General features: G+C 42.3%; 1 protein-coding gene across 1 annotated transcript in view; it reads left to right on the top strand.

Annotated features, from left to right (window-relative positions):
• Positions 1-27,495, top strand: part of SYNPO2 (synaptopodin 2) — a 36,790-nt gene extending 9,295 nt beyond the window's left edge. The window contains exons 3-4 of the mRNA XM_015405924.1: positions 393-2,605; positions 26,929-27,495. Of these exons, the coding sequence (XP_015261410.1) occupies positions 393-2,605; positions 26,929-27,495 (2,780 nt within the window). The remainder of the gene's footprint in view (positions 1-392; positions 2,606-26,928) is intronic.
• Positions 27,496-27,894: the final 399 nt, after the last annotated feature.

Genomic DNA, 27,894 nt, shown 5'->3' with positions numbered 1-27,894 from the left:
AATATGTGTACATCTAGGTGACATGGCTGATTTCACTCTTGTCTTATATGGGCTTATATAAGTACACAGACAGTAAGAGATATGTAACATCAAAAGCTCTTGTAAGTTGAGCTAGCAAATCTGTAAGAAAAAAATTGTTCAAAGAACGTCAGTCAGGGAGGAATGACTGCTATGAAATTTTTATCATGGTTGGAACTGTGGGAAAAGATTAATTTTAATGCCGTGCCCAAGCATATTTGCGTAAGGGGGTATTCCAGCTCCAGAGAAAGAAAGATTTAGTATTACTGTCTCTCGAATCCCAAATAGCTATTGTGTAGCTTCTGGGTTAAAATTGCTCTCATGTTACACTGGGCTCTGCGCATTGACATATGTTCTTTAATCTTTTTCCACAGGGCTCAGACGAAGCGAGAGCCTGTCAGAAAAGCAGGTGAAAGAAGCCAAGTCTAAATGTAAGAGCATTGCCCTATTACTGACGGCAGCTCCCAATCCCAACTCCAAGGGGGTGTTGATGTTCAAGAAGCGTCGCCAAAGGGCCAGGAAATATACTTTGGTAAGCTACGGCACTGGAGAACTAGAGCGGTACGAGGACGAGGGTGACGAATTTGAGGGTGAAGAAGAAAGTGAAAAAGATAACACCTTTGAAGTAACCTTACTTGGCACAAGTGAGTCAGAAATCGATGAAGATTTATTCTCTGACCTTGACAAAGAAGACCGGATTGTGACATTTGACTGGGACTCCGGTCTCCTTGAGGTTGAGAAGAAACCAAAAAGTGTGGACGAGATGCAGATGCTTCCAGAGAGCAAAGGCAAAGGGGCACTCATGTTTGCCAAAAGGCGGCAAAGGGTAGATCAGGTAACAGCTGAGCAAGAAGCAATAAAGATGCAGGTGGTGCATAGTACTGAGGGGCACCGAGAGACTACCACAACAGAGAACACCTCCAAAATTAGCTCCTCCTTATACCAGGTGAAACGGGAAGAAGCTTCGAGAAAGCAGAGCCATGTGAGCAAGAGCTACATAGAGGTGAGCCGCAGTCCTAGCACTACAATACAACAAAATGGCATCGGAGGAGCCCCTGAGGCAAACCTGTCATATCAATCTTCTGAAAGCCTTAAATCGGCAAGCTTAAACAGAACAGCCAAGCCTTTCCCAAATATACAGAACAAAGCAGCGGCACCATTTTCACCCACCAGGAGCATGACCAGCCCTCTCTCAGATCTTCCTGCACCAGCTCCCTACACTTCAGCCAGCCCACCACCTGAAGCCCTATATAGAACTGCTTTGACTCCAGTTGCCAACACAGCTCAGCCAGCTTTATGGTCTCCAACAGAATCAACAGAACAGATTGCATCCAGGGATGAAAGGATCGCGGTGCCTGCCAAAAGAACTGGAATCTTGCAGGAAGCAAAAAGAAGAAACACGGCAAAGCCTATGTTTACTTTCAAAGATACTCCCAAATTGAGTCCTAATCCCGCCCTTTTGTCCCTGGTGCAGAATTCAGAAGGCAAGAAAGGTACAGCCACGGGCTTCGAATCAGGTCCGGAAGAAGACTACCTCAGTTTGGGAGCAGAGGCCTGCAATTTCATGCAAATCCAGGCAGCCAAACAGAAAGTTCCTCCTCCAGTTGCTCCAAAACCCTCACTAAAGGTTTCTCCTACTGACACAACACCCATTTCACCAGTCTGGTCACCTCCAGCTGTTGCTGTTGCCCAGCCACCTGCTTTTCCAGTGCCAAGATCACCTGAAGTGGCGAGTCCAGCCCCTGTCAAAACAGCACAACCTGCTTATCCCCCTCCGCAGCCCCCAAGTACTCTTAACCTGGCTGGGCCTTTGAAAGGGCCTCAAATAGCTGCATCACACCAAAACTATACACCAAAAATGACACCCACCACACCACTAGGAAATGCTGTCCTTGCTGGAGGAGTGGGGCCAGCTTTTGAGATGCCACAGGCTTTGAGTGGGAAGGGAGCAAAACTATTTGCCAAAAGACAATCACGGATGGAAAAGTACATAGTGGACTCAGAAACTGTGCAGGCCCATATGGCCAGGGCATCATCACCCACCCCATCTTTACCATCTTCCTGGAAATATTCATCTAATGTCCGAGCACCACCGCCTGTGGCTTATAACCCCATCCAATCCCCATCTTATCCTCTTGCTGCTACCAAACCACAATCAAAGTCAGCCAGTGTTGCCAAGACTACCAAGAAGAAACCCAAGAAAGCACTCAGTGCTTTGGAGGTTATGAAGCATCAGCCATACCAGCTTAATGCATCCTTATTTACTTTTCAACCTCCCTCTGATAAAAAGGAAGGCTTAGTTCCTAAGCAACCTGCAAAGTTTGACTCAGTGCCTGCTTCAAAACAAGAGTTACCTTCGAGATCATTTAACGCTGGTTCTCCAGCTAATGTCAGAGCATCTTCAGTGTACTCTGTTCCAGCCTACAGTTCACAGCCTTTCTTTCAGTCAAATGCCTCTAGCCCTGTAATTGAGTCCTGTGAGTCAACAGGCTACCCTACTTTTCTGAAGCAAGAACCAGCTGTATCTTCTTCATGTACTACTCCAAGGCCAAAGTTTTCAGCCAAGAAAGTCGGTGTTACAGCACAGGTGTGGAAGCCATCAGCCATTGAAGAGTAAAACTTATAGCTACAATTCAGTGTCCACTTTGCTTGCAATGAATTGTTTGCAGTGGTGATCTGGCACCCAAAGTGATCCTCAGCTTACTTAATAATGTTCAGATATATCACAAGATATCTGGGTCCAAAAAAAACCCCCTAAAATTTTAAATGAATCCAAAAGAATACAAATTTGAGACGACACATTTTTAATACATATGCAAACACAGTGTCCAACAATGGACATGTGCCACTCAAAATTAAGTAAGCAGGATACTAGGTGTTAGTGCTTCAGTACACACATATACAGTGAAGACTGTATTTCAACAGTATTTCAACAGTTAGAATATAGCTTTCATGGGGTTTGGGGCAGGAAAGGGGAAACAACAGTTGTCTGTTGGCCAAAGGGGTTGAAGGCAATCACAGTCCCAGTGAATGATATTAGATTTATTTTTAAAAGTGCCTTCACAGTCTTCTGAGAATAAATTAAAAATAAGGACAAAGTATTGTGCCCAAATTTGCAGTTGGGGATATTTTCCTTTTCTGAATCTGCAATTTGGACATGGCGAAATCATAAGCAACATCACCTGGATTCTCCACTTAAAGCTTCAGCTCTTTCACCATCATAGGCCCTCTCATATATTCACTGTGATTGCTTCACAGTGAATTGCTTCATGCAATTTCAAGTCCTCATAACCACAAAAATAATGTATGCAAATGAGAACTGGTGGTCAGCCTCTGGTTCTGTGCTCTTGGGGCTCCTTTGCAAAACTGGGAGCTTAGAAGGTAAATTGGCATCTCAGCTGTGAGCCACAATCATGAATTACCTCTGATTTCCCCTCCCCCCTCAGAGGTGCCAGTTGGGGGACAGGTTTTACTGTGTTTGGAAGAAGGAATGTTTTAGGGAGGTATAGGCAGGAAAGGTCCAATGTTTCCAATTTTTAGGAAATGCTGACCTCCTCAGTGCTAGCAGAAAATGAAGAATCATGGGAGAAAGACTATTAGAACTGTTGAAGAGTCAGAGAATAAGCTGGATTCTACAGCTGTGGATGTGGTGCAATATGTTCGTATGAAAACATAACTACTAAAAACTGAAGGGATATGTCCTTGAATACCAGTTTTGCAACCAGAGCAGTATGTGCCTTATAAATAACTGTCTAATGACATTGCCATGATTCCTGACCTCATCTTTCTGCTGATCACTTGGGCACATTCTCATTTTCACTGTGGGCTTTCCAATCCTGCTTCTTCCACTGGTATTTCTTTTTCTTCTGTTCCTGCTCTTTCACCCTGCTTTTAATTAATACACTGTGGACCAGGAGGATCAAGACACTGTTACCATGCCACGTTCTGCTGAGTTTCCAGGGCTAGTTTCTGCCTGTTTTATTAAGGTTGTGATTCAAAAGAACAATGTTTACCATGCCCAGTATCTCTATATTGTCTGTGCTGTAATTCTAGAAAATAGTCTCTAAACAGTCACTAAATCATTGAATGCAGATTTAACAATGCTATTGTTAACATAATTAGGTCAGTTAAAATGGGTGGGTGGACTTTTCCCACCCTTTTACGGAAAATTTAGACTGTTTACTTTAATGTATATTCACAATGTAAAGATACTCCAGCTAAAGCAGCCCAATGGATAGATTACATGAATTAATTTAAGATAGGAGAATTTTTGAGATGGATACAGATAAACAGTAAGGTAGTAGAGTCACAGCTTGGACAAATGCAGTCACCAGAAGTAGGCGAATTCTCTTCAGTCTAGTTTGAAAATGATTTAGACAAATTAAACTGTTTATCTAGAGCAGAGGTATCAAACTCATTTATTACAAGGGCTGGATCTGACATAAATATTACTTTGTCAGGCCAGGCCATGTGTGTCATAAAATGTAATCCCAGGTACTGGAGATATAAAGTTTATAATGCACACAGGCAAACCCAATTAAAGCGATTATTGTTTACTTAAAATACAAACAAAAGTAATTGATTTACTGGAGAACGCACAAAAGCCCAATAAATGTATTTAATCATATGCAAGACTTTTTCCAAGGGGGAATGCCTTATAATTCCATACATACCAGTTGCTTATGGGCTGGGTAAGTGCCCTGGATGGGCCAGTATCAGCCCCGAGCCTTATGCTTGACATCCCTGCTCTAGAGTTCCAAACTGAGTCTAGATTGTTATTTCAGATATTTGAAACACCTCCCATATCACATAGAAGCTTCTAGGCCTTGGTATAAAGCAGCAACATTATCCCTGCAAACTAGGTCTTGGAGGCCTTAGAGCCAATTGTGACCTCAGTGTCATGCTTTGTTTCCTCTTCTTTGCTCTACTTGCCAAGGCATAGGCTGAGTTCAGACTGGCAGTTTGGCCCAATATAGGCACATTTCAGAAACGTTTCACAAACGGATTAAAGGGGCCTTTCACACAGGGACATCTGTCCGGCGTTCCCCAGCCGTACTCAACCCATCTCGTAATGCTTCCCTCCCAAGTTTAAAAGATACCAGGTGAAAGTGGTATTGAACCCTGGAAAGCGTGATTATACCATGTCCATCCCGCACCAACAAGGTGTGAACACCAAAAGCCACATTTTTCTTGTGCCCTTATGCGCATAAACACATATCTCCAGATTACCAAATAGAAAGCCACGTTTTGCAGCCGTGCCTCCAGTAGGGGCGGGCCAACAGTGTGAACGTTCCCTTGTGCCTCCTCCCCGGTATCCTTCCACATCAGTCGGTGCAGTGTGACTGGGAAAACTGTTCCGGGTCTTTTTTGCCACAACTCCCTCTCACTGCCAGTCTGAACTCAGCCATAGAGAATGTCCAAGAGACCCAGAATCACTATAAAGCAGCCTAAAATAAAGGTTATGTTACCTCCATTGCCAAATTTTGCAATTGTGATCCACCATTTTGAATTCCTTTAGAATGTTAGATGAACAATGATGGCAGTGGCATACCCAGGGCATTTTTTATTGGGCGGGCCAACAGTGTGAACGTTCCCTTGTGCCTCCTCCCCGGTATCCTTCCACATCAGTCGGTGCAGTGTGACTGGGAAAACTGTTCCGGGTCTTTTTTGCCACAACTCCCTCTCACTGCCAGTCTGAACTCAGCCATAGAGAATGTCCAAGAGACCCAGAATCACTATAAAGCAGCCTAAAATAAAGGTTATGTTACCTCCATTGCCAAATTTTGCAATTGTGATCCACCATTTTGAATTCCTTTAGAATGTTAGATGAACAATGATGGCAGTGGCATACCCAGGGCATTTTTTATTTTTTGCAAAAGAGGTGCCAGAATTCTCAAGAGGAAAATGAAGTTTTCAATCTGTATACTGAAAACTCATGAACTTTTAAACTTTTTAAAAATAATTTTGTCGAAGAGGTTCCAGAACTCTGTTTCAGCACGTACCCCCAGAAAAAAAGCCCTGGGCATACCTATAATCCAGTTCACATAAACAGTTGCTGCTTACGTTTCCGGGGCTAGACCAATGCATGCAGGACATATGTTGTAACAGTTAAGCCACTCAAGTCATGTTGGGATGAGCTCTGACATTTAATGAGAGCACTGCCTCATCTCAGTGGGCCAGGTCAGGTATTTCCATGCAATGTGATCTGACTGTTCTCAGGAACATATTCAAACTGACAATGCTATGTATGGCCTGGGCCATACACAGGTACGTCTGCATCTTTTTGACATCAATTTGGAACGTATTGAGAGCCAAAAATGTGCTAAAATGATCACAGAAATTTCTGTGAGGCGGCCTTGGATGCCTCTGTTAAAAGACCAGGTCACATATCCAGATGCTATGTGGACACAAGCAGCTGAGAACAGACTTCTCCCATCTCTAGGAGAACATCATGACTGTGTGATATATAATTGTAAGGTGTGAAAAGGCAGGTCAGTCACAGAACTGAAAAACAAAGATGAAATGTGCCTCACAGTGTCATGTGCTTGGGAAACATTCGATATATATGAGCCACTGTATTTTTTAAAAAGCAAGAGACTCCTCCTAACACAGAGGAAGGCAAAGGACATGTGACTCAGTGGTAGATGATCTGTTTGGCATGCAGAAGTCCCTGGTGCCTTAAGATTAAATGATCAGGTGATGTGACCACTATCTGAGACCCTAAAGAGTCATTGCCAGTCAGAGCAGACATTACTGATCTCAATAGACCAATGGTCTGACAAACTCTAAGGCAGTCTGACATAATCCCATGTGTGTGTAAATACAATGACTGTCACTGATCAACGTCCTGGACATGCTTACTCATAAGTAGTCCTGTTAAACCCAACAAGGCTTTCTTCCAAGGATTAAAATATTAACTGGTCATGGATCAGGCTTTGTTGACTAAAGTAGTGCATATCAGGAATCAAAAGTATACATTTTAAGAAACCATCCAATTCTGCGTAGAAATGTACAGAGAATTCTTTTGCAACACAGCTAACCTAAGGATATATGGTACCAATATTTTAATCCTCTTGAGATCTTTCTGTTTATTTTCCAGTTACAACCTGCTGTAATTTTTCTCTATTATTAAAATTGTTTCTTTCTTCTTTACTAGTTCTTTTACTTTTTCTTTGGTTTCACATACTGTGTCTGAAACAAATGTATAGCTTCAGTTTCTTCCCTTATCTTCCTCTTTCACAGAATTCCATCCTATTCTACTGAAATGTATTGATCAGCAGCCCTTTTAAATCTGAGTTCTTGTACCCAATACCCACTGACATCAGTACAATTTACAAAGGCTTAAACACAGTATCTAGGCCCAATTTCATACGAGGCTGACCTAGCTAAAGTACGTTCAAAAACATTGTGGAGAGTGGTCCCCCCAGCTGACCACTCATGTTAGTCTTTGGTAGATTGTTTGGAAAGATTTAGAGAGTATTCCTAAGTAGGTCTACTCAGAATACTACTCAGGTCTTCTCAAAGGGACTTACTCTGTGGAAAGTGTCCTTAGGACTGAACATCAAAAGATTATTCTTTCATGATGTCTGTAGTTCTTTTAGTGCTGATGCTGTATCAGTGTGATAGCATCTCCGTGCCATCATTTGTTCCTGGTCTGGTCACTAAAGGCTGACTAGAATCAGCCATTTTGCTGGCCTTGCAGATCTCTGACATCATCCTGCTATGTTTCTCTGGGTCTGCTCCTTGAGAATCTTCCTGCTTTGGGTAAGGTAAGCATATCCGACTGAACTGGTTTAGGAACTGAGTAGATAGTTGTGGATCTGACAAATGTATGGTTGGAAATTTGAATGAAAATGAATTAGCTTGGCCTGGTTTGCACAATTGTTTTTAATGTGCAGCTCACCAACCCTTTACTCAGTATAGCTTCCAATGCCTTCCACTGAAATCCACTGAAATACTAGCTCATGTTAACTCATCTTTTCAATGTATTTCATTGAAATACATTAAAAGGCTGTATTGGACAAAGGCTGGGTCTTTTAGTTTGGATATATGCTAATTCTTCTCATGGAAATTCACAGAAAAAGTAAATGTGTTGGATTTAACTTTTTCAATGGCTGCATGAATCAGAAATTCCTTCTAAATGCATGTGTTTGGTTGCTGGACAAACAAAACTAGAAAGTCCTTTTCAAAATAACTTTCTAAGCCATTTTGTTTGGAAATGGGATTTGTAAGGTCAGCTTTTCCAAAGCACTGTACTGTGGCACCTACTCATTGCCATGACACAGGGAAACTCTGTCTTCTTCCAGTGCCGAGAAGAGAGTTTTAAATGCTTTTCATTTTTAACTCCGCAGGGAATGGGTTGCAAAGGGAATCGGTAACAGAATACAGTGCCTCTCACCTCTTGTTCAAATATGGCCTAGGGCAGGAATGACTGAGAGCCATGGCCAGCTGCTGAGGAGCCTGAGTGACATCAGTGGATGGTGACTGTCAGTCCCGTTTAAGCCGAGCGTTTGTCTCACACCAAACCACACACAACCCCCCAAAGGATTTACTGAAATGTCCATCAGAAGACTCAGAAGGCTGAGTAAACGTATTAACAGATGTGAAAATAATTCTGTGCTTTAAGACTATGTAGTGCAAGCCCCAAAGTGCAAATTATGTTTCAAGGGAAATCCTTTCCCTGGCACTCCAGCTTTCAAATTATTTGGAATTTTGCAGGCAAAAATAAGACAGGAATGGGTTTACAAAGTCCCTGGAATGAGAAGGGCTAGGAACATATCTGGAGAAGCTGTGGGGCACATTCACTCACAATCATCCCACAGCAGCCTTTCCAAGGTTTTGTGCATGATAATGTGGCTAGAACATGATGACAGAACTTGATGCCAACTTATACATCTCGTATCATACTTGGAACTTCTCTTGATGCCTCCCACCACACACACTCTCGTCCCCTTCTGATAAAAGACGATCCAAACAATTTATCTGGTCAACACTTTAAGCAAGCAAACACAGGATTTCCCCATTTATTGCTGAATAATATTCAGTATTTTATTTATTCAATTGGTTTGCACCCCACCTTTCTCCCCAGTGGGGATCCAAAGCGGCTGACAGCATTCTCCTCTCCTCCATTTTACCCTCACAACAACCCTACGAGAAAGTTTAGGCTGTGAGAGTGTGACTGGCCCAAGTGGGGATTTGAACCTGGCCCTACCTGATACCAGTGCAACGTTCTCAACCACTACAACACATGAGTGAGTGCATGTGGTAGGAGGCCCTGACCCGGATGGCCCAGGCCGGTCCAATCTTATCAGGTCTCAGAAGCTAAGCAGGGTTAGTATTTGGCTGGAAGATTTGGATCTGGTTAGTATTTGGATGGAAGATCACCAAGGAACTCTAGGATTGCTATGTAGAGGCAGGCAATGGCAAAACCATCTCTGTTAGTCTCTTGCCTTGAAAACCCTACAGGGTCACCATAAATTGGCTGTGATTTGACAGCACTTTACAAACACACATGTGGTGGGAGGCATTTCTATAGACAAACCATTTCCCTTTTGCTTCAAGTGGGAGAATTTATCTGCCTTTCTAAACAGAGACTCCAGGGATCCTTCCTTGCCCAAATCATTCAACTCTCTATAGCTTCATTTAGATCAGTGATTCCTAATGTGGTGCAGGCACAATGGCACCTGTCAATGTGTTTCCTGGTGTCAGTTTGAGTCATACTCCAACAGAGAGCCAGTCCTGGCTTTCCTCCACTTCACTAGCATATGAGTTGCTGCAGAACAGGCCCAAATTGAAGTCAAGGGAACCCCTTTGTGCTTTCAGGGTACACCCATTTGAAAACAGCTGCCTCCATTTCAGGAGGATACTTGGCTTGAAACCTCCCCATGCTTTGTGACTGGGCCAGGCTAACATGGCAGCTATTTTGTCACAGCCTTCACAACCTGTAGTCAAAATTACAAAAATGCCCACTGTTCCAGCAAAGTTGGGAAGCCCTGGTGGTTCCATTGCAGCAGGAAAAAGTACAAGCATTGTGCTTTCCTGTTCTACCTGGCCTTGGCAATGCAATCTTCACCAAAGTTCTGGTCATTCAAATATCTCGTTTCAGGCTATGTGGCATTTGTATCTATTGCTCTGAACAGTCTGCTGGTCAGATTATTGGTGGTACTTCAGCTAGAGATGGAGAGCAGACAGGCAACCAAATCCTGCTTTTAGTTGCATCAGTTTGTTGTCATAGAAAAAAAGAGCTTCTTCCACTTATAACAATAATGTAGGGGGAGACAGAAAGATTACAGGAGAAATCAGAAGAATGACTCAAATTAATGGATGTATCGATATATTTATGCAAAGGCTGTGGTCACACACACTAAATAATCCACTTTCAATCCACTTTCAATGCACTTTCCAACTGGATTTTGCGAGTTCACACAGTTGAAAAAAGTGCACTGAAAGTGGATTATTTAGTGTGTGTGACCGCAGCCAGTCTGTAGCCATTCTAAAGGCTTGAGGTAGGATGGGCTGGATAAGGTCTAAGAATAGGGCAAGTGCAAGAGTTTTATCTAGATCACTGGTCTTTAGATAGTGACTCAGGATCTACAAATGGGTTATGCTCTGACTTTAGATGAATTGCACCACCATCATTTATTTTGTTGTTAGGTAAAGGTTCCCTTGCTCGAAAGCCAGTCGAGTCCGACTCTAGGGTTGCAGTGCTCATCTCCGTTTCAAAGCCGAAGAGCCAGCGCTGTCCGAAGACGTTTCTGTGGTCATGTGGCCGGCATGACTAAACACCGAGGCGCACGGAACGCTGTTACCTTCCCACCGAAGTGGTACCTATTTATCTACTTGCAATTTCTTGCTTTCAAACTGCTAGGTTGGCAGGAGCTGGAACTAGAGACGGGAGCTCACTCCGTCATGCGGCAACTCGGGTCTCAAACTGCTGAACTACTGACCTTCCACAGCCTGCAGTTCAGCGTCTTAACCACTTGAGCCACTCAACTTTAAAAAGAGTGAGAAAAAGATACAAAGGACAACAGGGGACCCTGTGTCTTTAATAGTTGCGTACCACAGTTGATTTGAAGGGATGCCACTTTACTCACTCCTGTATGCTGAGATTCCATTTGTTAAAGGAGCAGGAAACCTGCTTTGAATCTTGTCATGCTAGAAAGAAAAGGAAAAAGAAAACCCTCTGCAGAAATCGAGTTAAACTTGGTCACATTTTGTGTCTTGAGTCTTGGCTGAAGCCCACAGGCTAATTATAAAATCGTTAATACAGAATAATATCTAAACAAACAGAAAGTAGAGCTCTAATTGTGGACAGATCACAAGAATGAGGTGTAGACAGACCATGTCCTTGTGGTATCATCAAGGACAGATTGCATCGGAAATGTTATTTTGGATTTACCCTTAAGACCTAGGAAGATGAGGGTTTCAGAACTTTATAAAATGAATCAGGGATTACTTAAGTGTAGTGGTTATGAAAGCTCTGTTTTAGGCAAGTAATGTGAGCATTAAGTGGTTAGTAATGGGGAGGAGGGAGTTCCATAATTGATAGATGCTGAACAATAGTTGACCTTTCTTTGCTACTGTTACATTATTCAGTCTGCTCATTGTATTAGAGAAAATGAGGTTACACTAAGAGAAGAGGTGAATCTATTGTTCTACAAAGTGCTTCCATTATACCACAAGACTGAAGTCTCCTGGTTACAGTTTTATATCATGATCATCATCAGTGATGATGATCATGATGATGATGACATTCACTGATTCTCCAGCTCGACTCATGCTTCGTTGAAAGTCCCACAGTATTGATGATGGTAACATCTTTATATTTTAGCCTTTAGCCAGATCAGAGCTACCATAAAGGGGTTTTAAGAGCAGTCTGGTAGTGACAGTGGCCAAGAGAACCTTTTACAAGCTTCAGCTGATAAACCAGTAGTGCCCTGAACCCTCCATTGTAATCTTATATCTACTCTGTGTCCTGCTAACACCCTGTTTGAATTAATGTAATATACCTTATGTGGTACAGACCTTGCAAACAGGTAAAGGTTTCCTGGTGTCAGTTTGGTACCATCGAGTTTCCAGCTCCATTACTAGAGCGTCGCCCAGCTACGTGCCTACGTCACGTCTGGGCGACGGAATAGTGCAGCGCCTGTGTTACAAGCAAGAATCTTCCGGCAGGGAAGCATGTGTCCCCCGATGGTTTGTAGGTAGGTACTTGGCAATTCTACTTGCAAATTTTCTGGAAGCTTTGGTTGGTGCAATGTGCAGCCATTGGCCTAATGAATGGAGGGCAAACAAAAAAGTCATATATTACTCCTATCTTAGTTCCATTGTATCAGTTGCTTATGAGCTTCTGGTCCCAGTTCAGGGTGCTGTTTCTTACCTTAAACATCCTAAACATTTGGTGCTTTCCTGCTTATGAAGGGTACCTGGAAAGGTTTTAACTCAGCATTCTCCCATTTACTGTAGTAAGTTAACATAAGAACATAAGAGAAGCCAGTGTTGGATCAGGCCAATGGCCCATCCAGTCCAACACTCTGCCACACAGTGGCCAAAAATACCAAGTGCCATCAGGAGGTCCACCAGTGGGGCAAGGGCACTAGAAGCCCTCCCACTGTTGTCCCCCCCCCCCCAGCACCAAGAATACAAAACATCACTTGCCACAGACCGAGAGTTCCTATCTACACCTTGTGGCTAATAGCCACTGATGGACCTCTGCTCCATCAGTTCTAGGAGGAAATGGTACACAACTTTCATGCTTTGGCATTCACCCTATGGAACTCCTTTCCCTGGGAGGTAAGATTGGCCCCTTATATGGCTTCTGGCAGCAAATGCATTTATTTGCAAAGGCATTTCTGCTACATATACTTGTGTGATTTTTAAAATTGTTATATTTTGGCTTTGTTGGTTTACAGTCTTATTTTAGAAAAATAATGCATTGCCTTGCGTGTGAGTGTCTTGTGGTTGGAAAGGTACCTAAGATATTTTACGCATGATCCAATAAATAAAATCAGGTCAAAATGAAATTATGACCATCAGTCTCTAGGGATAAAAAAGCCACTGTATATCTCCCCAGCACAATGCACTGGATGTGAATTTGAAGTACATTTTGGATAAGCTGCTCTGCCCGCTAGGGCACACACACACAAAAATGTCGTGGAAAAACTCTGCCAAGAACACTTCTTGAAAAATACAACATTGAGATCTGTATGCAAGAAATCATGTCCTTTGCAGGCATTGGGAAGGAAATTCCTGTAACTGAAAGCCTGCCCATGACAGAGAGAACTGCTTACACACAATATCCAGGACGTTGCCTGAACATGCTGTCTGGATTACAGAGATGCTCAGCTGCTCCAGTTTCTCAGACAAGATTTTCCTTGTGTGTTCTGAAAAGGTGAGAATGCTAGTGAACAAGACAATGGCCCCCCCAGTTCCAGAAACAACTCTGGAAGTTCATTTTTCATCACACAATTCAAAATGTGTGCTGTACTCCTTTGACTCTGAGAGACATTTAGAGGTTTTTACCCCTTCAGGTTAAAGGCGGGTGCTCTCAAGGGTACATCAAGCAGCAGCCCCCCCCCCCAGATTCCCAAGACTTAATCAATTGTTGTTGTTTTGGTATGGCTTACTCTTTCAGAACTGTACACACTCCATCTATGCTGCTTCTAAAGGAATCCCAGTAAAGGGGTAACTTGTTGAGAGGGATTTCTCCCTGAAATCCAAAAATCCATTTCTTTCCCTCTTTTTAGGAATCTGGAGTCTGTTTCAAATCAATTCCATTTTGACCACAAGTGAAATTCAAAGGGCAGAGGAGCAGAAAGGGAAGCTATACAGAATTTTGGAATTTCATTCTGCAGATGCTCAGAGGCAGCCAATCCAAACCTCCCTACCCTCCTGCAAGGAATAGCCAGTATTTCTTCCTTGCTTCCAGTTCAGTTTGCCTTTGCACGTAGCATGTCATGAGGGAGCACTATATGGCCCACTGAGGAAACCCACACATGCAGTTGTAGGTTTCCCTAGTGGTCCAAACATCAGGGCCCCCCCACAGGACCATTTTGAGTCAGGGAGATGGGAGGGGGACTGAAGCCCCTTCTCCACAGGCACTACAGTCATGATTGTGCTTGCAGGAATTCAGGAGAACCCTCAGCTCTACAAGGTGTCATTTCCCACTTTTCACTGTATAAACCAAGGCTGGTTGCTCTCTCTCGGCCTAACCCACTTTACAGGTTTCTTGTGAGGGTACAGAGGAAGGGGGGATAAAAATGTGATCGGGAGATGCTCATGCTGAGAACATTTCTTAAATCTTAGGGTACCTAGCAAGTAAGCCTACATTTAAAAAAAACTTTTTACAGGGCATGATTATTGCTCAGAGTGCTTTAAAACCCTTGTTCATTATTTCAACAACTTTTGGGGATATTCTACTATCATTTCCACCTGATAGGTGGGGCACAAAAGACTGACAGGCAATTAACGGTCACTTTATGAGCTGAGCTGAGATTTGATGCCAGGCCTGGTACATCGGCACTTTTCCCTCTGAGTGATGTAGACCCTATGGGGAGGTCTGTAGACACCCGAACTCAAGACTAAGTGGTTGGATATACACACTGGAATTGTTTTTGCTCCAAGTATGTTAGTTCAGAATCAATTTATTGTATGTGGCCATAGGCCTTCACAATATCAAACACTCTCAGAAAGTTTGTGCATAACATTGGATAAAAGAGGGAAAATTCAACCTCTATAAAATGTATAAAACCTGTTAAAACTACCTCAGCCTATAATATTTAAATCCAATAAGACCTCTTAAGAACACTCACTTATTTGCAATGGTACTATTTGATTTCGTTGCTCTAATTTTTCTCGCGGCCAAGGCAAAGAGAGCCAATCTTGAAGAGATGAAGGGGTCATCATCTGAGAGCATGGCCATCTTATCATAATCAGACAGGGGGTATAAGGCTGTCAATAGCTTTGCTAGAAATTTGGCCCTAGGTTCTACGTATAAAGGAAAAGCCAGAATATAATGGGGAAGGTCTTCCACTGACTGCCCACATATGCAGATATGTTGGTCTACTGGGGTTTTCTTATAGTGACCAGCTAGCATCTCCAAAGGCATCAATTATAAATGCACTGAGGTAAGGGATCTCCTGAGATTATACAAGGTTATGTTGTTTAAGTAAGAGGCTCTGGAATGATCCTTTTTAATTATTTTAAACCATGGAGCAAACCTCGATTGGGAGATCAAAGTGGCGTCTATTAGAGCATCCTCTCTAAACAACCATTTGCGTAGGTTAGTATTGTTCCCTGTATGTTGTAGCAGGTCATCTGGAATAGTGTATCTAGTAATGATATAATTTAAAAAATCTGGGCAAGCTTTGGCAGGGGATAACAAAGCCTCCCCGCAAAGCATTCAGTATATGGTAACTAAGTTTACTGAAATTGTCTGGACTTTTTAGTCGGATTTTTTCCAGAATTTTAAAATCATCAAGTGGGCTCGAACCCTCACTGATGGAAGTCCCAGTTCAGCTCGTAACAGGGCAGCCGGTGTTCCTTTTGGAAGTGCCAGGATGCCTCGCATAAATAGGTTTTGAAATGTCTCTAAACTAAGGAGTAAATGATCTTTCCATCCCTATATCTCGATGTCATGCAGTAACTGAGAAATTATTTTACTAACAAAACGTTTCAGCTCTGGAGGAAAACTCCCCTGGAGTAGTAGAATTTTATTACAACTTCCATCCTCTTAAGGGCCATAGCTTTAGTAGATTCTATATGGGTATCCCATTTAAGGGTTTCACTAAAGGTTAAACCCAGATATTTGTAAGATCGGCATTGCTCTATTGGGACACCCTGTATGCTCCATCGGAGCTTTCTTGGCCTCCTTTGGAAAACCATTACTTTAGTTTTCCCATAACTTATGGTAAGTTTCTCCTCTTTACAGTAGTTACCTAGACAGCTCAAAAGCTTCTTCAATCCCATTCTTGTTAAAGAAATCAGTACGATGTCATCAGCATACAATAAGATTGATATTTTTTGCTGGCTTAAAGAGGGTGCAGTAAATTCTGGGCCTGACAGTCTCTGTACTATATCACTGATATATAAATTAAAAAGTAGGGGGGCTAAAACACATCCTTGCTTCACTCCCTTACATACAGGTAGTTCACTTGTTAAAGAGCCCGAAATGCCTACTTTGATTTTGGCCACTGTATCTGTGTGTAGCTCCCGGATTAGGAACAATAATCTCCTGTCAATATTTGTCTTCCCAAGCTTCTCCCATAAACAGGTCCTATTGATAGAATCGAAAGCTGAGGCCAAATCAACAAAAACCACATACATGGCTTTAGTAGGACCATTTATGTTGGTATAAGCCAGCTGATAAAGCGTTTGACAATGATCTAATGTACTTTGGCCTCTTCTAAAGCCAGCTTGATGGGGATGTAGAATGTAGTTATCACTAGCCCAGTCCTCTAGTTTTTGGAAAAGATACTTTCCATAGAGTTTGGATACTGTGTCCAACAGACTTATGGGATGATAATTGTTTGAGTTGGTTATATCCCCTTTTTTGTGGATAGGAATTACTATACTAGTTTTCCATCCTACAGGAAATTTGCCTGTGCTGTTAATTTGAGATAATAATTTGGCTAGAATCGGGTCCCACCAATTAGGAAACACTTTTATTAGATCAATGGAAATTAGTCCCTCTCCTGGTGCTTTGCCGGAAGCTAAAGATGAAACAAGAGATCTTACTTCAGCTTCTGTCACAGGGGGCGACTCAGGGAGTGCTGGGTAAACTGTGATGGGATTCCCATTCTTTTCCACAGGCATCTTGTTATTAATAATTTACAGGCAGGTGGTGTAGATTCATAGATTTTGAAAAAATGAGTGTGCCAGATTTCCCCAGGGATTTGGGCCTCTAACTGAGGGGGTCTACCTAGACTTGGTGTTCCCAGTTCCCAGAAACGAACATCCTTCCTCTCAAAGACGGCTTGAGCTAGTTCTTTCCATACAAATCTAGCATACATCACTTTCTTACTTTTAAGCAAGTATTTGTTCTGAGCTCTAAGGTCTATTAGCTGTTGGACCCTAAATGCATCCTTATAATGACGAGTGAACCTTGCTTCTTTAGCTAATTTTCTTTTAAAGGCTCTACACTCTTGGTCAAACCAACCATTATTGGGATGTAGCTGTTGTTTAAGGGGGTTGTTATTCACCAGTAATGGTTTAAGGGAATGAACTATCTTTTCGTAATGTTCAATCGTATTGTAGCTGATTGGAGGAGGAATTGTTGGGTGGATTTGATGTTGGCGTTATTCAGGGATAACACAACTGTGTTATGCAACTGGTCAGTCCACCTAAGTCTCCTAAAGCCTACGGATGCATCCACAGGAGTTTCAAGAGAAGGGGTCAAAAGAATTTTGTTATTGCAATTGATTACCAATCTTAGAGGACAGTGATCACTCGCAGGATTGTCACTTACTTCAAAGAAGCTCACATGGTCTAATAGTGCAGAAAAAACTGTTATATATTCTATTGTACTTGCATAAAAGGTAGATAGATATGTAAAGGCCAAGTAAAGAGCCAAGTATGTTAGTTGTAATAATTGGTAACTTGCATAAAAGGTAGATAGATATGTAAAGGCTCCGCCGGACTTATCAAATTTTGACTCATGCAGATTACATAAATTAAATGAGGAGAGCCAAGTATGTTAGTTGTAATAATTGGTAACTTGTTTGTGTAAAATTGTCATGTAAAACCATAATTTTAAACACAGGACATAGTGTGTGAGGGGGTTGTTTGTCTTCTGGGTTCCCGCCCCCTTCTATGCCCAGTTATAGCATACCTACCTTCAAAGATTCTTTAGTCTGATATAGTCTATTAAAGTTAATGTAGAGGCCTGCATTCTTCTGCCTGACCCCATTATTAAGCGCCTGCAATGTGACAGTCGTGTGACATCAGGGGCTAGTTTGAATGACTGGTACAGGTTTAAATAAGGTTGCCAACTGGACAGGAAAAAAATGGTTCTGTCCCTTTAACACAAGTTCAGTGAGTGGAAATGGGCATTTGATGCTTCCCATGGTGTGAAATTAAAGAACATCACCTGATAATTGCTTTCAGATCAAACTGATAATAAAAGGACATCCAAAGGGACCAGGTTAAAAGCTGGCAAGCCTACTTTTAAAGCATGAGGCCCACAGTGAATATTGAACTGAATGATTCGAAAACCCTGTGATAGTCGCAAGTGCACAGCAAGCACAAACCGCCAAAGCTAGCAAGTACCCAGCCAGGCCAGGCCACCAGTAAGGCTCCCAGTCACTGCTGTCTTCATCATCATTGTTGTCATCATTGTCGTCATCATCATCATCTAGTATTTATAGAAGTGCCTGGATTATCCTATGCACTGTACATGAACTACATGAACCAGATGCACAGGCCCCTCCTTACAAGCTCACATGTGTATCAATCACCAAACTAGAAAGACATGCAGAAACAAAAAGTGGCTAACAGTTAATGCAGCCCACTGATTTCAACCCTGTGGAGGACTGCACTGTAAAAGTGGAAATTAACAACCACTTTCTATGTGTTCAAGAATTAAAAGCTTCCTTTGTGGTGGCACTCACTGCATGGAGACATGGCTTATCTTGTCAGCTTCAGCCCTGGCATCTCTAGTCAGAACACCTCAGAGGATAGGAAAGACCTTTCTCTGCCTGAGATCCTGGAATGCCACAGCTGTGGATGCTAACATCCAGTTGGGACCTGGGGATCCCCTGGAATTACAGCTCATTTTCAGACTACAGAGATCTGCTGGAGAAAATGGATGTTTGGAGGGTGGAATCTATGGCATTGCACCCCACTGAGGTCCCTGTCCTTCCCAGGCTCCATTCCCAAACCTTGAGAAGTTTCTCAGACTGGAGCTGGTAACCCTGACAACCCTAAGACTGTGGTAGCCACCTTGTTGTTCAAGCTCTCCAAATTTCTCTCCTTACTATAGCCCCTGTCCCACATGGCTTTCGTCCAAGTATATCCCATAATTTGCAGCATATGCTTTTTGTTGGTCAAAGGACACTCTCTCCTCCCTTTTTCACCAGCACTAAAGCTGGTTGGATCCAACCCACTAACTGCTGACGGATGCATATATGGAAATTATACAACCAAAGGGGTCCCATAGTTTTTCTTTAGAACAAGTAGGTGGGCTGGTGACAACAACCTCAGGGAGGCCATATGTGGGTGATCAGAAGGGATCATTAGAAGGTGTTGCTCTTTAGAGCATAATGCTCTTCGAGGTATATATGGGAAGAGGCAGTCCCTTAGATATGAATTTTATTTCTGCAGTTTCAGCTTCTTGCTGAGTTTTGAAGTTGATTTGTTTAAGCTTGTGGTTGGGTTGCTACAGTCAGAATACCTTGGGAGAAATGTACTCGCTCACGCTTGGTTTTTGTTTGTATTTTATTGTCTGATCTATATCCATTCTCTGATGTTAATTCTTTCACGTGGTGGCCTATCATGTTTCAGCTAGAGTTACCAGCTTCCCAGTGGCCCCTGGAGGACCCCCCCCCCCGAATTACAACCGACCTCCAGACTACAGAGATAAGTTCCCTTGGAGAAAGTGGCTGCCTTGGAGGATGGATTCTGTGGCATTATACCCTGCTAACGTCCCACCCCTCCCCAAACCCTGTCATTCCCAGGTTCCACCCCAAAATCTCCAGAAATTTCCCAACCTGGAGTTAGTAACCCTCATTGCAGCAAATACTAACATGAAGTGTTCACAGGTACAAAAGCTAGTGACTAGCTTGGCTTCTCAGGCAGTACCATTAATACTAATTGAGGAGCCAGGCCAGTCACCATTATATAAAGCCATGGCCTCATGGGACCATATTGGCATCTTAGATGACCTGATACCACAGGACAGAAAAGTTTCACTACACGGTTTTGGCTTTTTAAAAATGGCACTGCAGAACAAATATTAGTAATATCAGGTCAGCACCTGACTTAGCCTGCACACTGCCGCAGGAATGTGGGAATGAGGGTCCTGCCACCAAAGTATTCAGTTTCCTAACACAAAAAACATACATACCCTAGATAGCTGAAGGTACATATGAAGTCAGAATGAAGTTAATGAGTCTGAGGTTGAGTTTCTTAGGTCTAGTAATAGCGTTTTATGAGGCCTGGAAAGGACAGATATGGATTTGTTTCGAGTCTTGTTTCTTTTATGTTTGTTATTTAAAGAAATTGAGTGTTTTTCAAGGTGGGAATTTCACATATATATATGAACAAATTAACCATGTAGGAGCGCACATCTGGCAAACTGGCTCTCAGGATAGTATTTGTACATCATGTTTGTGGTGCAAGGGAAGAGAAATGAAAGGACTGCTGATTCCTGGTTGTTAGAGCTATATGCAGCTTTTATTTGTGAGACAACCGGAAGGAAACTGTGATCTACCTTCTTATTGTTTTCATTATTCATTTCATTCTTTTTCATGTTTTATTTATAGTGTTGGTCTTTAAACAAGGTTAGTTTGAGGCCTGTATTGATTCTGAGCCAAAGCAAGACACATCTCATAATTGTTTATTTATTCATTGATTGATGGTCATCTAGCCTCTGACAGAAATGCTGATTCTGTGAACTTAGGCAGATCATGAGAGGGAGAGCAGCAAGGGTTGCATCAGTGCTTAGTTCTCGTGGCCCTTTCTTACACGCCCAGGGAAATGCTGATCGCCATTTTGGGGTCAGGTAGCAAGTTTCTCTAGGCCAGTTTGGCGAGGGATTGTGGAGGGTTTTTTGCCATCTTCTGGGCATCTTCTGGGCATGGAGCAGAGGTCACTGAGGGTGTGGGGAGAAGTAGTTATGAATTTCCTGCATTGTGCAGGGGGTTGAACTAGATGACCCTGAAGATCCCTTTCAACTCTATGATTCTATTCTATGATTGCTAACTACAAATTGTGCCCCTTCCTTTTTGGTGATTTTTGCACCCATTTGTGAGATGGTTCACAGGGGGACCAATGTTGGAATGTGTCCTAAATTATTTCTGCCCCAGTCTAGGGGTGTGTGTAAAAAATGGTAATATATACTCAAATATGCATCCAAATTCACATTCTGTTTAAAATAATGCAATATGTATGCAGGTTATAGCTGAATCCTGCACTACATTGTGCAAATCCGTGAATTCTGTGCTTTTCGGATCCAACAAAACATTCCATTATTTTTTTTATTGTAATTTAATTTATAATCCAGAATAATTGCATATTTTGGTAATTTTATGTATTTCTGAATCCCAATATGATAACTTAATGATAATTTTATTAATACATCATAAACTGCAGTGTTCAGGGTTTTATACTGAAAGGATCCAAAAGATTAAGAAGGTTTGAAGAGGGGCCTAGGAGAATGGCTGAGAAGCATTGGCTGAAACCATTGATCGTCAAATTATGGACATCCTCCTGACAGGCACATAAACTGCACCTGTTATCAAATGTCTTTAGTATCTTGTTCTTGTCATCCATATGTGATTATTGTTGGTCTCCAGAAGGTGGCAGTGCTAAACACCTTTTTGCTACAGAAAACAGGTTGTTTGCTAAAAATAATTAAAAAGGGATATGTGAAATGAAAATTAATTACACCAACTTATTATGTAACTGTACTTATGACAACCAAAGTTCATGAGCACCAAAGGACAGACCAGCTTGAAACAAAGGTTTTATACTGACTGAGTTCAAACAAAGCTGTGTTTGCAAATGGCTTAATGGGTGAACAGTAGTGTATTTTTAAGGAAGGAAGGAAGGAACCTCTCCGCCCCCATTCTAAATATTCTTTGTCTTTGAGAGGGGCTGTGGCTCAGTGGAAGTAACTCTGCTTTTCATGAAGAAAGTCTCAGGTTCAATCCCTGGCATTTCCAGTTAAAAGACCATGGTGTGTGCAAGATTAAGCCTTCTTCCCCATACCTGGGAAGCCAATGAAAAGAGCAACAGTCTAGTAGCATCTTAAAGGCTAACAAAATTTGTGGCAGGGTATGAGCTTTCATGAGTCACTGCTCACTTCGTCAGATATTTCAATAAGTTGTAGTGATTCACAAAAGCCCATACCCTGCCACAAAGTTTGGTCGTTTCCACACTTGGATCTCATCCCTGGTTTTATCAGAGTTCAGTTCACAACACAATACCTTGCATTTATTCCTGGTTATAACAACATCCGTTTATCCCAGGATAAGTGTGGGGTGAAACCGGGGTGAACTAAAGTGTAGTGTAAAATGTAAAAATACCCTGAGATAATTACAGGGGTGAACTCGGGTGTAGTGTAGAATGTAAGTTCGGGGACAGGGTTGAACCAGGATTTAAGGTCTAGTGCGGAAAGGACCTTTGTTAATCTTTAAGGTGCTAATGGACTTTTGCTGTTTTCTACTGCTACAGACTAACACAGCTACCCATCTGTAAAGCCACTATTTGCCTATTGGAGAAACTTACAGGAAAAGATGGCTACACATAAGTTTCCACAGCTGTGCAAACAGGGGGTAATGGGGCTAGGGATGGGCATGAACTGGCTGACAAACTAAAGTTCATAATGAATTTTGGCCTGTTCGTGGTTCGCGAAGTGATGTTCGCAAACTGAAGAACCACCATGAACTTCCACGAATTTTAATGCCATTCACAGCGGTTCTTAAAGAGCAAAAGCAGGGGGTTACGAAAAACAGCTGTGTGGTGGGGAGCTCCCTGTTGCTCAGCTGTTTGGTTTAAATAGTTTGGAGACATTTAAACCCCTTCTTTCTGCTCCCTATAAAAAACCATAGGGAGCAGAAAGCAGGGGTTTAAACTTTAAGTGGCTCACAAACTGGTGTGAACCCATTTGTGAACCAGCATATCAGTTTGTGGTTTGGTTCATGGTTCATCCACAAACTGAACCACAAAAATGCAGTTCATGCCCATCCCTACTTGGGACCGTTTCAAGTTGGGCAAACCGTGTGAAGGAGCAGGATTTTTCTTATGCCCTTGTTGAAGTGGGGTGGGTGGATGTACTAAGGGATTCTCATGTTCTTAAGAAGTAAGGCATTGGTTTAGGAGTGTTTATATTCCAAATCCATATTTACTATGTTATAACTACAATAGAAAGCTTCGTTTATTTCATACACAGAATTTAGTATACTTTGTACATAGTGACTGATAGCATGTTTCATATATTGCTCAATCATACTGATACAAAGAGAAATCAGAGCAGATTTTGAATTGGAGGATTTCTCCAGCATACTGCTGTGACTAATTCAAAATATGAGTAAAAAAGAGTTTTCCAGATATTCCAGTTATCAGAACTTGCTGCCATATTTGTGTACAGGATTGTGCAACTGCCAAATTTAGGTGTTTATTAAAATTTCTCTCTCACTTAATTCCATGTATCCAATAAAAGCTTTGTCTTCAAATGTCCAGAATAAAATCATTGTTATGGCCGAACTGACCCGCACAAACAGGATATATATGCCTGGATGATGGTTGCTGTGGCAATCCTTGATTGTAGAGAGAGTTTTTGGATGAATGTGGTTATATCCTTAAAAGATTAAGATTTGTAAAATATGGATAGATTCCTCCTGTAAATGGCCCAGAATGTCTTAATTTACTAGGCAACAGCTTTCTTAGTGAAAGACAACTGTAACTTTAGAGCTTTTTTGACCAAATAGTTTATACTGAATAGCTAAAATGTAACGTGAATGTACCAAGCTCTGTCTTGGCACTTTTCAATCGTGGCACCTAAACAGTATGAGTGCCCAACCAATAGAGACCTGCCTGGCCAATCACTTATTTCATTTTGACAGTCAATGAAAAAATCTTCTTAAAGCTTTTGAGCTAGGCAGAAGGCCATTATTGCCCAGTGCAGTTATCGACTGAGAGTAGGAATTTTATTATTAATTTCATAATACATTTATATTCTGCCCATCCCCATGGCTCAAAGCAGCTTACAATATACATTTAAAAATATCAAATAACAATGAAACCTCAGCTCCGCTCCCCGGCCTAATAAAGCATAATAAAATGCAATAAAATTGATTCCAAATATTTATTTAAAGCTCTAGTGAATAAAACAGCCTTAAAGCACATCTTAAAGGTTTTCAAGTAGGGATGTGCATTCGGTTCGTCCAAACCAAATGCACCCCTGAAAATGGCCCATTCGGACCCCTTTCGGGCTGCTGCAGGCCAATTCAGATTCTCGGATCTGAATCGGCTTGCCGCCGAATTGCCACCAAATTTCGGTGGCAATTCGGCCCCATTATATCCTATGGGCCATTGAAGTCAATGGTGAAAACATTGGGTATATTCTGGGGGCTGGAGGGGAGGGGGTTTGAGGGAGAGGCTCCAAACATGCAGGGTAGCTGCTGGAGCATCTCCCCAAGATACCACCCTAGTTTGAAGAAGATAACTTTTTTCCCACCATAGAGAACAATGGAGGGGATAGGGGCAACCTGTTTGAGGGCCTGTAGAATTGGACCCCCTGGTCCAATGCTTTTGAAACTTGGTTGGTATCTTGGGGAGAGGCTCCAGCAGCTAATCTACAAGTTAGGAGCCTCTCCCTCAAACCCCCTCCCCTCCAGCCCCCAGAATATACCCTATGTTTTCACCATTGACTTCAATGGCCCATAGGATATAATGGGGCTGAAACTGACATTCAGCTGTCCGAAAGACTCCTGAATCGGCTGCTACTGCCAAAATTGACATACAGGAGTCTTTATGCCGGCCAAAATTGATTCTGCCCAATTCGGCCGAATCCGAATCGGCCGATTTTTATTTTTTTTGCACACCCCTATTTCCAAGGACAGCACCCCCTCAACTCCTTGGAGAACCTGTTCCATAAATTGGGAGCAACCACTGACAAGCACAGGTCCTTGTGGGTGCCAGGCAGGATATCTTTATAGACTGAACATGCTGAAGACTCTCCTTCATATCACATTTACCAGTTGTACTCCTTTTTGCTGCTGTGATTTGGGGAAGGGAAGGGAAAGGAGATTGTAAGCTGCTCTGAAACTCCTTCGGGTAGTGAGGGGTGGGGTATAAATGCAATCTCCTCCTCCTCCTCTTCTTTATATTCCTTTAGTTTTTATGTCAATATTTGTTTTATTTGGCCCAGTTTTTGTTTACTATTTTGTGGAAGTTGTCTTTGGATGAAAAATCATGATATAAATAGTCTAATAATAGAGCATGTCAGCAGAAGAGGCAAATTATTGTGAAGTGTAGGTTGGCAATGGTATAATCATTTATCTTCAGGAATACTTCATATAAAAGTCAGGCTCTATCAGAGAGGCTGCAGTCACACACATGAAATAATCCACTTTCAATCCACTTTCAGTCTACTTTCCAACTGGATTTTAGAAGTTCACACAGTAAAATCCAGTTGGAAAGTACACTGTAAGTGGATTGAAAGTGGATTATTTCGTGTGTGTGACTGCAGCCAGAATTTGCTCCACAGAAATGGCAACAGTGACTGGTAGTTTGGAATTAGTCTCATTAGAACAGAGCAGCTGAGGACAAGATGAGAAACAATGTCTTTTTGAAAATACATCTCTTCATACTTATATCTCTGTTATCACAACTAGGGTTACCAACCTCAAGGTGGCACTTGGAGATCTCCTGCTATTACAATTGATTTCCAGATGACCAGTTCTCCTAGAGAAAATGGCTGCTTTGGAAAGTGGACTTTATGAAATTGTTACCCTGCTGTGGTCCCTCCCCTCCCCAAACCCCACCACCCACAGGCTTTACTCCCCAAATCTCCAGGTATTTCCCAGTCCAGAGTTAGCAACCCTAAGTACCAAAATGAATGGCAGAAGATTTACTCCCCAGCTTTGCACTGGCTACCTGAACAATCTTAGTTTGCAACGGTGCCTGCCTTTAGGCCAAACTAAAATACGTTTTCCTAGACTTGGCTCTCCTTCCCCGAAGACACGCAGCACCTGCAGGCAATATCACTGTCAAAGCCAGCAGGAGTCCCATATGGCTCAAGATAGTGGCATGGGGGGTAGGAGTGGCTCCTTTTTTTCCTGAACCAAAATGGCCCCACTTTGAAGCTGCACATGCTCAGACTGCTTCACATGCAGCTCAAAAGTTATGCAGATATCTTCCTCGCTGAGGCTGTTTCAGCTCAGGAAAAAGGCATGGGAAGGAGACATTCACTCCTCCTCCCCCCACACTGCGGTCCTGAGCTAAATAGGGCTCTGCAGGCTTTTAAAGTGGCATTTCCCTGTCCAACTGTGGGGAAAGTGAGGTAGGCGTGGGGAACCCCAAATCCCACTCATTAAAATGTCATGTAGTGTCTCCCTTTTGCCTCAAGGGATTCTAGCACGACCAGCAAAAGAAGCAGGAAGAGGCAGTCAGTAAACTGGTCAATGGTTTTTGCCCCCATTCACTGCTGTATACTTTCAGTCAGACTGGGACTCTGTCAACCTGCTGCTTTACTTTCATCAAAGCTGCCCCCCCCCCATGTCCTGAATGTTTACTCTGGTATTCATAGATCACTGCTTGAGTCTTTGAATTTAATTCAGCCATGAACCTGGACCACCAAACATTCTGACTGATTTACGTAAATCTGAGCTGGCATTTACTGGCTGTTGGTTTCATGTGTTTTTACAATTTCTTTGAGTGTCATAACTGTAAACTGTTAACATTTAATTGGGGGGGGGATCCTGTTTTGTCCAAAAAACGTGACAAGAGATACCTGAAATCACCACTACATAGGGTGTTAAAATTAGAGGGGTTCACTACAGTTAGGATTTTTCAGCTAATATTAGTTCTTATAATATGTTATTTTTTTAAATTAGAAAGCTATATATTTATTTTATAATTACAACATTATAGGTTGCAAGCAAAATAGCCCTCTGCTTTAATGTAGGAGTCTCTTTCATTGCTATTCAGCAGATGTAATTACATTTGACGTCTTGCCATTTCTAGGAAAAGAACGGAGAACGGTCCTTATCACTCCCTGGATGGCCACCTTCAGCCACTTTGCAATCCACGTCCCCTGCTTCTCCTGTGACGTTCCAGTCGGCTACGGATTATTTTGGCAAACCACCTCCAGCAGTTGACAAGCCTGGGAAGAGGCTGACTCCTTGGGAAGCAGCCGCTAAATCCCCTCTTGGCCTTGTGGATGATGCCTTTGGCCCTCAGACCATCCAAGAATCGATTGTGGCAAATGTTGTTTCAGCTGCTCGCAGGAAAACACTGCCAGCACCTCCAGATGACTGGAAACAAAAAGTTGCTTATCAGCCTCCTGCCCCAAGTGCCCATGCTAAATTAGCTGCATTTGGAAGAAGCCATCCAGCAGCCATATCCCCTGCAAAGAGCACAATATCTGCACCTAGCTCCACCATGCGTTGTGGCTCTCCTCTTCAGTATGCCTATTATGGCCAACGAGCCCGAACTGATCCTGACATGGTCTCCATGGATTCCAGGTCTGATTACTGTCTGTCAGTAGTTGATTCCAACTATAATCCATATCCAAAGGGATGGAAGCGCCAAACATGAAAAAACAAACAAAAAGACCATCTTAATTGTCTTCCTTGTAGTTCTACAAATCAAATAGATTCTAGAATGAATTGAATATGGAAAGTGGTGTGTGGATAGGTTTTGGCTGGCCTGACGGTGTCTTGGCCAAAGAGATCAAGAGTTAGCTGGAGCAGAGCACAGCAGACATGATGGCTCTAATTTATCCATTGTACAATAGATTCTGTTTTCATCCAGCGTGTTTTTTTCTATGTCCTCTGTTAAATTAGTATAACAAGCAGAAAGAAGCTGTTTCTGTAAGTGAAAGCTTCAGTTGAGAAGACTGCAACAATTGAAGACTCAACCTTTACCCAGAATGTAATCCTAGGGCTCTTGAAAATATTCTTTTTAGTTTTCTAAACCTCAACTGGTCAAAGCTGG

The sequence above is a fragment of the Gekko japonicus genome, unplaced genomic scaffold (assembly GCF_001447785.1).
Source record: "Gekko japonicus isolate JY-2015 unplaced genomic scaffold, Gekko_japonicus_V1.1 scaffold264, whole genome shotgun sequence".
Taxonomy (NCBI): domain Eukaryota; kingdom Metazoa; phylum Chordata; class Lepidosauria; order Squamata; family Gekkonidae; genus Gekko; species Gekko japonicus.
Note: the sequence above shows the minus strand (reverse complement) of the source record. Positions and strands in the feature narration are given on the sequence as shown.